The sequence below is a fragment of the Piliocolobus tephrosceles genome, chromosome 8 (genome assembly GCF_002776525.5).
Source record: "Piliocolobus tephrosceles isolate RC106 chromosome 8, ASM277652v3, whole genome shotgun sequence".
NCBI lineage: Eukaryota > Metazoa > Chordata > Mammalia > Primates > Cercopithecidae > Piliocolobus > Piliocolobus tephrosceles.
Genome location: NC_045441.1, coordinates 44,749,162 through 44,760,495, shown reverse-complemented (window position 1 = coordinate 44,760,495; position 11,334 = coordinate 44,749,162). Strand labels below are relative to the sequence as shown.

Here is an 11,334-nt window from a genome sequence, read left to right as displayed (position 1 = left end):
CGGAGTTAGCCGACCTCTGTTGCTTGATCTCCGCAAAGCGGAGACAAAATGGCACATTTCCGGGTTCTTCATTATAAACTGTTCCCGCGCGCGCCTAAACCTTTCCCGCGTGCGCCCAAAACTTTCCCGCGTGCGCCCAAACCTTTCCCGCGCCTGCCGACCTTTTCACGCCCAGAAACATATGCAGCCTACTGCGCAGGTGCAATCCCGCGCCCGGGAAAATTACAAACCCACGGCGCATGCGCAATTGTAATTTGAGAAGACCCGGCCCCCGTCACCGCCCTGGCCCAACCTCTTCCCCTGCCAGCCTATATAAGGCATCGCACCACCATTATTAAACGAGACTTGATCAGGCTATTTGTCTTGTCTCCATTTCTCGTGTTTTCTTGTCTCCTCCATTCCCACTCCCCCTTCCAGGGCCCATTCGACTGTCCGCGGGTCGGGACACTGCACTCCAGCCTGGGCAACAGAGTGAGACTCTAGCTCAAAAAATAAAACAAAAAAAAAATAATCAATTAAGCTAAGAGTTGATTTTGGGGAAAAAAAATCAAAATCAAAGCCCTTACTTTGACTAAGGGCAAAAATAGAGAACATGTTAATAAAATAAGAAATGAAAGAGAAGATATTACAACTTATTACAGAAATTTATTTCTTACAGAAATAAACAGAATTATACTGGAGTATTATGAACAATTATAGATCAACCAATTTGACAACTTGGAAGAAATGGTGGAATGGCTAGAAACAGATAACCTACCAAGACTGAATGGAGAATAAATAGAGAGCTTAAAAGACCAATAACAAATAGAGAAACTAAAGAAGTCATTTTTCAAAACTCCAAAATATAGCCTAGGACCAGATTACTTCATGGGTAAATTCTACCAAACATTCAAATAAATTTTAATATATAACATCCTCAAATTTTTTGAAAAAACAGAAAAAAGAGGTAACACCTTCAGAGTCATTTTATGAGGCAGCATCCCCTTGATATCAAAGCAAGAAAATATACTTCCAAGAAGAAAATTATAGGCCAATATCCTTGAGGAACACGGTGTTTGAATTAAATCTAAATAAATCTGCTTCCAAAGAATCAATTCTCAGCAGAGGCTTTTCAAAATAAAGAAAATGTAAAAATTCTCACACTAGATTCTGGATAAACACTCATTTATAGCCTCTTTGTCAGATATTGTTACTGAAACTTATATTAATTGAGGAGTTTGCTTGAGCAGCAGTTTCTTCATCTGTTGGGAGCTGATATATCTGGATGCCACTGCTAATCAATTCACTCATTATCTTACTCTTAAACATCCGTAAATCATTTTTAGAAATTGTGTCTGCTTTGGTAATCAGTGGTACAATGTCCACCTATTAAAAAAGAAGACAAATAAAATCTCAGCATCAAGGATTCATCGTTCATCCTATAGTTTTTATAGTAAAGCTTCACAATTCCTGGCAACAAATTGCCTAACTAGATAATCACTGGCTGTCATGCCTTTCTTAAAAATTGTTTTCCAAAATTATCAATACTTTTGAAGATTCATCTTTTATCCAAATTCAGGTTTAAAAGTCTCAACTTTGTTTCTCTTCTAAAAATCCCTTACGCCTCTACACATATGGAGTTAGTAAAATGTAAATAGTAGGACAATGTAAATTATTTTCAATTTTATTTCTTATTAAGCTGAGTGATGAGACAAATTAAAAGAACTTTCATCAAAATTGTGGAAGGGACTTTGTCTACTTTCTACATCACTTATTCCATCAATCAATCTTAATTAATGTCCCATTTTCACACACTCTTGCCCCACCTAGATGTGTTTGCAGATAGATTTGCTTTTGTTTTTCAAAGATCACCTAAAAAGAATATAGATTGGTTACCATATTCATTTTTTTTTTTTTTTTTTTTTTTTTGAGATAGAGTCTTGCTCTGTCGCCCAGGATGGAGTAGAATTGTGCAGTCTAGGCTCACTGCAACCTCCACCTCCCAGGTTCAAGCAATCTCCTGTCTCAGCCTCCCGAGTAGCTGGGATTACAGGCGCATGCCACCACACCCAGCTGATTTCTGTATTTTTAGTAGAGACAGGGTTTCACCATGTTGGCCAGGCTGGTCTCAAACTCCTGACCTCAGGTGATCCACCCACCTTGGCCTCCCAAGGTGCTAGGATTACGGGCGTGAGCCACTGCACCCGGCCTGGTTACCATTTCTAAAGGCGTGCGCGTGTATGTGTGTGTGTGTGTGTATGTGTGTATAAGAACACCTTGCAAACAAATATGTTCATTTTTCTTTTGTAAAAAGACATTATTTCCACATGGGAAGTTAAATATTTGCATATTTGAAGTTGAATTTTTACCCACAAAGTTTTTTCCTAGTGCTTCAATATGATCACTCCTGTCCTTTGTATTTGCACTTAAATAACTAAACTTTTTAGAAAATAACAATATACAAAATTACAAAATGTTTCATTACTGTTAAAATATCTTATTAAATCATAGCTCCACAAAATCAATATCTGTAACACAGTAGAAATATATGAATAAAAATTTTAGGTAGACTGCTTTCATTTTAGATTGCTCAAAGCACATTTTTAAAAAATCCATGGACAGGCCAGGAGTGGTGGCTCATAGTCTATAATCCCAGCACTTTGGGAGACCGAGGCAGGTGGATCACCTGAGGTCAGGAGTTCAAGACCAGCCTGGCCAATATGGTGAAAATCCTGTTTCTACTAAAAAATACAAAAATTAGCTGGGAATGGTGGTGGGCACCTGTAATCCCAGCTACTCGGAAGACTGAGGAAGGAGAATCGCTTCTACCCGGAAGGCCAAGGTGGCAGTGAGTCCAGATGGAGCCACTGCACTTCAGCCTGGGTGACAGAGTGAGACTCCATCTCAGAAAAAAAAAAAAAGAGAGAGAGAAAGAAACAGAAATTTTCTATGTCAGTAATTCCTCAGGTTTTCAAATTTAAGGGGAAAGGCATTCATTGCAAGGAGAACTGACCAACTTGAAAAAGAAGACAAGCAGGGCACGGTGGCTCACACCTGTAATCCCAGCCCTTTAGAAGGCTGAGGCCAGCAGATTACTTGAGCCCAGGAGTTCCGGACCCATCCAGACAATACGGCAAGACCCACGTCTCTACAAAAAACTAAAAACGAGCCAGGCGAGTGAGTACACACCTGTAGTCCCAGATACTCGAGGCTGAGGTGGGAGGATCCCTTGAGCCTGAAAGGTCGAGGCTGCTGTGAGCCTTGTTCATGCCACTGCACTCCATCCTGGGCAACAGAGGGAAGCCTTGTCTCAAAAAACGAAAAAAGAAAGACAGTAGCCACATACTCTATATATTGGTTTTGTGAAAATTAGAGATTTTACATATCTGGAAAATGGCTTCATGGTAACAGGTGACCATGAAATTAAGAGTGTGTATCCTGGCCAGACATGGGGGCTCACATGCATGTAATGTAATCCCAGCACTTTGGGAGGTTGAGGAAGGCGGATCACCTGAGGTTGGGAGTTCAAAACCAGCCTGACCAACATGGAGAAACCCCGTCTCCACTAAAAATACAAAATTAGCTGGGCATGGTGGCTCATGCCTGAGGCAGTAGAATCGCTTGAACCCAGGAGGCAGAGGTTGCAGTGAACCAAGATCGCACCATTGCACTCCAGCCTGGGCAACAAGAGCGAAACTCCGTCTCAACAACAATGGTGTGTATTCCTGACTATTGAATATACTACTAATTAAGAACTTGAAGCAGCTCCTAATTTAACTAGAAATCTAATTTATTTCAAGTACTTAATGACATCTGAGATTAAATACAAAGTCTCTTTTCAGTTTAAACAATACGCAGTAAAAGTGGAGACTCCTTGGATAAAGGGAACCCAAATTAGAACCTTTTCTCTCTTCAACTAAATAGAGTTGTCTTCAACTAAGTAAAGTTGAAGGCAGCATGTTTTGTTAGGGCTGAGTGCAGAAAATCTGACAATATGACAATTTCTGTTATATCTATATTGGCCTTCTATTTTTTAAAAAGAAGATATACTTTTAACCCTTTCTTTTTTTTGAGAGAGAGAGGGTCCTGCTCTGTGGCCCTCTCTGCAGTGCGGTAGCATGATCACAATTCACTGCAGCCTCAACCTCCCAGGCTGAAGCGATCCTCCCACCTCAGCCTCCTGAGTAGCTAGAACTACAAGTACATGCTGCCATGCCTGGCTATTTTTTGTAGAGACAGGGCCTCACTATGTTGTTCAAACTCATCTAGAACTTCCAGGCTCAGGTAGTAGGGTGCAAAGGGGACTCTAAATAAAGTACTCTGGAAGCCAGGTGTCGAGTCTCAATTTGTCCAAGATATCCTGCCCAAGATAACAACAACCTGTGTTGGGCAAGTCACTTAACCTGTGAATCTCAGACAAAGCAAGGAGCAGTAAATACTTCTATGTTCTTTTTTCTGGAGATGGAGTTTTCTCTTGTTGCCCAGGCTAGAGTCCAATGGCGTGATCTCGGCTAACTGCAGCCCCTTCCTCCCAGGTTCAAGTGATTTTCCTCCCTGGCATTACAGGTGCCCGCCACCATACCCGGCTTTTTTATTTTAATGCTCTTGTTGCCCAGGCTAGAGTGTAGTGGTGTGATCTCAGCTCACTGCAACCTCTGCCTCTTGGGTTCAAGCGATTCTCCTGCCTCAGCCTCCTGAGTAGCTGGGATTACAGGCACCCACCACCATACCCAGCTAATTTTTTGCAATTTTAGTAGAGAGAGGGTTTCACCGTGTTGGCCAGGCTGGTCTCAAACTCCTAAACTCAAGTGACCCACCCACATCAGCTGGGATTACAGGCGTGAACCAACAAGTCTGGCTCGAGGTTCTATTCTAATTCTAAAAGTTTCATTATCTCAATGGGGTAGTAAATAGATTGTACTTTAAGATACAGGGGAGGTAATAATCCAACATTTTGATATGGGGGAGGTAGTAATTCAACATTTTGTAAAATATGGCAACTTTTTTGTGGACTTGATTTTCAAACGCAGTGGACTCTTACACAACACGAGTTTAAGCTGCGTGGGCCCACTTACATGTGGACCTTTTTCAACCAAATGCAGAATGAAACCTGCATATATGGAGGCCCAATTTTTCATATACCCAAGTTCTGCAGGGCCCACACTGGGGACTTGACTATGCCAGGATTTTGGCAAAAACAGGGGTCCTGGAACCAATCCCCTATAGTATATGTCCTATATTTTTATAGTTTTAAGAAACGTAGATTTGCCAAGTCTATGAGCCTTTCCAGATCATTTGTACTATGCTTACATAGAAACCCTTCTTAGAGGGGGTCTAATATACAGGAAATACTTACATAGAGTATTTTGCATATTAAAACCGGGCACAGTGGCTGACGCCTGTAATCTCAGCACTTTGGAAGGCTGAGGCAGGTGGATCACCTGAGGTCAGGAGTTCAAGACCAGCCTGGCCAACATGGCGAGACCCTGTCTCCACTGAAAATACAAAACTTACCCAAGCATGGTGGTGGGTGCCTGAAATCCCAGCTACTCGGGAGGCTGAGATGGGAGAATCACTTGAACCCACGAGGCAGAGGTTGCAGTGAGCTGAGATCGCGCCACTGCACTCCAGCCTGGGTGACAGAGCAAGATTCCGCATATTAGTTTCTCTTGCACAACTTCAAAATTGTTTTAAATGAACACATCTTTATGTCAGCAATATGCTACATTAAAACAATTAATATCCAAATATATAAACAAGTATATACAAGAAACTTCTTATACTTAAAGGCACTTATTATCAAACACTGAAAAAAAAAGGAACATCTCCAATCAATGGTGACAGCTACAACTGAGGACAAACTTTATTTCAGGAACATACATGTATCACTTTTCATCCTAACACTCATCTAGCAGAGTAGATTTTTTTGGTTTATTTGTTTCTTTTTTGAGACAGGGTCTGTCTCTACCAACCAGGCAGGAGTGCAGTGGCACCATCACAGCTCACTATGGACCTCGGCCTCCCAAGCTCAAGTGATCCTCACACCTCAGCCTCCCAAGAAGCTGGAAATACAGGCATGCGCCACCATGCCCGGTTAATTTTTGTATTTTTTTACAGGCAAGGTTTTTCCCTGTTGCCCAGACTGGTCTGAAACCTAAGCTCAAGAGCTCTGCCAGGTGTCAGCCTCCCAAAGTGCTGGGATTATGGGTGTGAACCACTGCACCAGGCCCTAAGTAGATGTTAAAATCCCTAGTTAAGATAAGAAACTGAGGCATCATGAAGATAAGGCTACAAGTCTAACAACTGGGAGGGCTGGAAGCCCACACAGATTCCTTAGATTTGAGCTCAGTGTACCAAACCAAGGGGGCAGGGGGTGCTAACTTAATGTTAGCTGGCAGGCTGGTGCAGGTTTGCAGCAGAGTTTTCAATGATTTATGGGAAATAGTAAGAACATGAAAGTAAACTTTTTTTTTTTGAGACCGAGTCTCGCTGTGTCACGCAGGGTGGCATGCAATGGTGCCATCTCAGCTTACTGCAACTTCGGCCTCCAGGGTTTAAGTGATTCTCCTGCCTCAGCCTCTGGAGCAGCTGGGATTACAGGTATATGCCACCATGCTCAGATAATTTTGTATTTTTACTAGAGACGGGCTTTCAGTATGTTGGCCAGGCTGGTCTGAAAGTCAACTTTTCCATATAGCTAAATGATTCCCCATTTAAAGATCTTTTATTCTGAGAGATTCTGTTCTTTCAAATTGTTTGAATGGAAATATCCTTTTGTTAAATGAAATGATGGTGACAGGAGATAGCGGTGTGTTACTCTTTTTACTGGCTGTACCTAGTAGAATTAAAAAGTCAGCATTTCTATTGTAGCCTCCTAATTTGGGGAAAATATTTCTTTAGAAATCTAAAAGTCTGGAACTTCCCATCATTATGCCTCCCCAGAGTAGTAGAGGACTTTACACACGGATGCCCCTCAAGATTCTCTCATTAATCTCTACCTTATTCTGTTTGGGTTAAGACATTTAGGGATTGTGAAACGAGAATAAAGTGAGTTTAAGCAATCCAAAATCACGTGCTCACTCTGGATCCTTGAAGATACTTTCTTTGGAATCTTTTTCATCTGTTAACTTTCCTCTGGGTTCAAACTGTCTTTTCCCAAAACAGTCACATTTTGAATAGTACTGCTACATGGCAATCACTATCATAATAAACTAACTTGAGGTCTCCAATAATCAGCTTTCATTTAAAGTCTCTTTCAGCCTGACAAAATAAAAACTTTCAATATTTTGTCTACCCACTTCCAAAAGAAAATGAGTCTATACATGTACAAATACATGTGATTATATATGTATACGCACAGATGTGATTTTGATCAGCCTGTTTATAAACTACTTGAAAAACAAGTTGATTTGTAAATTCATTTATTAAATGATTAGTTTATAAACTACTTGATTTTTACAAGTAGTTTCTAAACAGGCTCATCAAATTGAACAAATTTCTTAAAATAATTTCACTGTATAGATGGCAAATAAGTTATTTACTCTTCTTATTAGCGTATCTTATTTTTACCCGTCCTCCTTTAGCAAGCATCTAAGTTAAACTATTTTATGTCCACAGCTATACAACGAAACATCACTTTCAGTCACAACATATTAAATTCACATCGAAAACTATGAAGAGATCCAGTTACCTTTAGTCTTACATGTACTTATATATACTTCTAATATACTACTTGATGTTTTATGCTGCACAAACACAGAGCTATTGCAGGATATATAACTATGAGAATACTTAGAGTGTATGCTTATTAAATGGTTCAAAACTCTCTCTTTTAAAGAAAAGTTCTTTCTTTTTTTTTTTTTTTTTTGAGATGGAGTCTCACTCTTGTCGCCCAGGCTGGAGTGCAATGGCGTAATCCCGGCTCACTGCAACCTCTGACTCCTGGGTTCAAGAGCTTCTCCTGCCTTAGCCTACCGAGTAGCTGGGACTACAGACATGCGCCACCACGCCTGGTTAATTTTTGTATTTTTTTAGTAGAGATGGGGTTTCACTATGTTGGCCAGGCCTGTCTCAAACTCCTGACCTCAGTTGATCCACCTGCCTCAGCCTCCCAGAGGGCTGGGATTGCCGCGTGAGCCACCGCGCCCAGCCAAGAAACGGCAATTTTAAGAACTTAAAATTCTTAAGGCCGGGCGCAGTCGCTCACCGCGGTAACCCCACACTTTGGGAGGCCGAGGCAGGCGGATCAACCGAGGTCAGGAGTTTGAGACCAGCCTGGCCAACATGGAGAAACCCCCTCTATACTAAAAATACAAAAATTAGCCTGGCATGATGGCGAGAGTCTGTAATCCCAGCTACTGGGGAGGCTGAGGCAGGAGAATCACTTGAATCCTGGAGACGGAGGTAGCAGCGAGCCAAGATCGCGCCATTGCACTCCAGCCTGGGCGACAACAGCAAGACTCTCTCTCAAAAAATAAAACAACTTAAGCATACAGTAAAGTACTCTTTCCATGCCCCAATGTTAAAAGGTCCATTTATTATAGACTGTTTCAAAAAAAAAAATCAAAAATTAGTAAAAATTCTGCTTAAATTCCATATTAAACTAGGATCAAAAGTTATTTTTAGCTCTTCTTGTTTCTTAAATACTTGAAATGTGCTGCTACATGTTTTCCTTATGTATTTATTCATTCAACTAACTTTGGGTGAAAGGTACTTACAAGTTTAAAACTCCTTTCTGACAGTGAAAATAACATAAAAATATTTGCATAAAAGACACTCAATGGTTCTCAAAGAGTATCTGAGAGTCGAATCAGCCTATTAACCTTGGTCTGAATAACCAACAACAAATGTGAGCTTTTTGTCACATCTGTGTATTTCCCCTGTAACCTGATACCTACATTTTAAATACATTTTTAAAATGTTTCATTTGGCCCTATGATAATTATTTCCCCTGTAAAAAGCTACACGATTTTTGTTTAACAGCAAATGAGAGAGTACCTGGTCCATGAAAAAAGCTAAGTGGAAAGATCAGCTCCCTAAAATTTGTAACCAATAACAAGACAAACTCCAATGCTACCTTGTTCATGTAATAAACAATATGTGAGTCGAAATAAACTAGTGAGCTATACATTTCTGATACATACCAATTTACCAATCAACAGCAGGGGAAGAAATCGCTCAAATGTGACTACTGTTAACAAACATCTAAATATCAGACATCGTCTCTATTAAAATCGTAACCTACCAATTTTGAAATCATTCCTTCGACTTCTGTTATGTTTTTAATCACCCCGTGTTAAAAAAAAAAAAAAAAAAAAAAAAGGCAGCCTCTTTTAAAATGTAAATTCCCCCCTTTTTAAAAGTAACTTGCCTAGGGAAATTTAATACATTAAAATAAAACCTAACAGACAAACCAATTACAACATTAAAAAAAAAAAAAACTAAAATGATCAGTAACACAAACCAATAGCTCCAGTTTAGCAAGGCGTGTGTTTTAAATCTGTTATGGGTATCCTATTATATTAATAAGCAACAATGTTTACAAGTCATCCCAATGCGTAAAACACCGCCATAAACATAACATACTTGTCCTTTACTCCAGTGAAGCTTAAACTAGACTTGAACTCAGACCATTTCCCCCCTTCCTGCAGAATAGGGTCAAATTCGTGTTTATCTGCAAATGTCACCGTCCCAGTAAGTCTGCAAATTCTCACCAGCGCTGGAGTACAAAGAGGCCTGACCACGGAAACACCTGACCCAGCATCACGAAGACAGCGGGAAACGCAACCCTCCTCGGGTCGGAGCCGGCTCCAGAGCCTCCGCTGCAGCGATGGTGGGGACAAGAGGTGGCCGCTGGTCTCGCGGGTGCGGCGGACAGGGTCCCACACCCTCGGCCCACCTCCCGAGAACCAGGAAACCTGTCAAGCCGGCCGAGACCCACCCTCCGCAGCCCCCTCGAGCTCCTGCCCAGCCCGGTCCCAGCCCGCCCGACCGCTCCCCGTCTGCCCCGGCCTCCCGGCTGCACTCTGCCACCTCATTCCTCCCCGGCGGCCTCGCGGCACCGCCACCACCTCCCCGCGACCTGGGCTCAGGTCGCCCCCCGCCCGGCCCGACCACGTCAGTGCCCCCGCGGCCCAGTCCCCGCGGCCTCCAGTCCCGAGCTCCAGCCGCGCGCTCCCCGGCCCCGGCCTCCGCGCTCGCCCCGCTCGGCCGCTCCTGGCCCCGCTCCCCAACGCCGGCTACCTGGAGGCAAGCGCAGCGGAGCACTTCATCCAGGGTCCCAGGTCGCAGAGGGCCGGTGGTCCCGCTTCTTCTCCAGCTCCACATGGTAGGCGCAGATGGAGAGCTGGATCCCGGCGGCGGCGCACACTGCATGCACCCACACCCTCAGCAGGACAGGCGCCGCCACCTTCCTCCCTACGCCGCTGCCGCCGACACTGCCTCCCGCCGCCTCCCTCCGCCTCCCTCCATCTCCCTCCGGCTCCATCTCAGCCCGTCTGGGTCGGACACAGCCGCCACAGCAACAGCCACCGCCGCCGCCGCCGCGCCCCATTGGCTCGGTCCCCCGCTCCAGCCCCGCCCCGACAGGCGTGCGGCCCAACCGCCCTGAACCGAGTGAGGCCTGCGAGGCGGGGAAGGCGAGCGCCCGCGCGGAGGGACAGGGCGGAGCAGGAAACCGCCGGGACGCCGAATGGCCGGCGGCGACTGAGGCGGGTGGGCGCAAGGTGCGCCCCAGGAGTGGGGCCCGGGAAGGGGTGGGGCCCGGGCGAGAGAGGGGCGGGGCGGGGAAGGGCGGGGTCTGGAGGGGCAGGGCCCGGGAGGGGCGGGGCTGGGCGGCTAGCGCGGGAGGGACTTAGGGGACCGGTGCAAGGAACACATTGCAAGGATGCTACTGTGGGCGACTGGGGGAGGCCTCGGCCCCTCTGGATTGCCATCCCTTTTCCCTTTTTCGTCGTTATCGCTTGATATTTCTGACCCAATCCAAATCAACCCTGGCCAATGAGCGGAACTTTAGAGCCACACTCCTATGACCTCATCTTCCTACTACCACCTCTGGGCACTCTGTGTTCAACGTGTGCAAAACTTTTTTTTTTTTTTTAATGTGCAAAACTATGTTTTGAATTTAAAAACTTTTTATAAAATGATTTATGGGCTGGTGCGGTAGCTCACAGCCTGTAATCCCAACGCTTTGGGAGGCCGAGGCAGGTGGATCACTTGAGGTCAGCAGTTCGAGACCAGCCTGGTCTACATAGTGAAACCCCCGTCTCTAATAAAAACACCAAAAAAAAAAAAAAAAAAAAAATAGCCGAGTGTAGTGGTGGGCGCCTGTAATCCCAGCTACTCGGGAGGCTGAGG

At 44.1% G+C, this 11,334-nt stretch overlaps 1 protein-coding gene across 1 annotated transcript; it reads right to left on the bottom strand.

The window, feature by feature from the left end:
* Positions 1-859: 859 nt before the first annotated feature.
* LOC113219802 (septin-2-like) lies at positions 860-10,016 on the bottom strand. Its single transcript, XM_026447724.1, has 3 exons — positions 10,002-10,016; positions 9,693-9,896; positions 860-1,365 (listed from the first exon to the last, which is right to left on the bottom strand). The coding sequence occupies exons 1-3, from the start codon at positions 10,014-10,016 to the stop codon at positions 1,180-1,182; spliced, it is 405 nt and encodes a 134-aa protein (XP_026303509.1). The 3' UTR covers positions 860-1,179.
* Positions 10,017-11,334: the final 1,318 nt, after the last annotated feature.

Excerpts from the sequence above, each read along its gene's own strand:
- LOC113219802 (XM_026447724.1), bottom strand. Across the intron at positions 1,366-9,692 it reads CTCTTTGTACTCCAGCGCTG|GTGGACATTGTACCACTGAT; the intron begins GTGAGAATTTGC and ends CTTTTTTAATAG.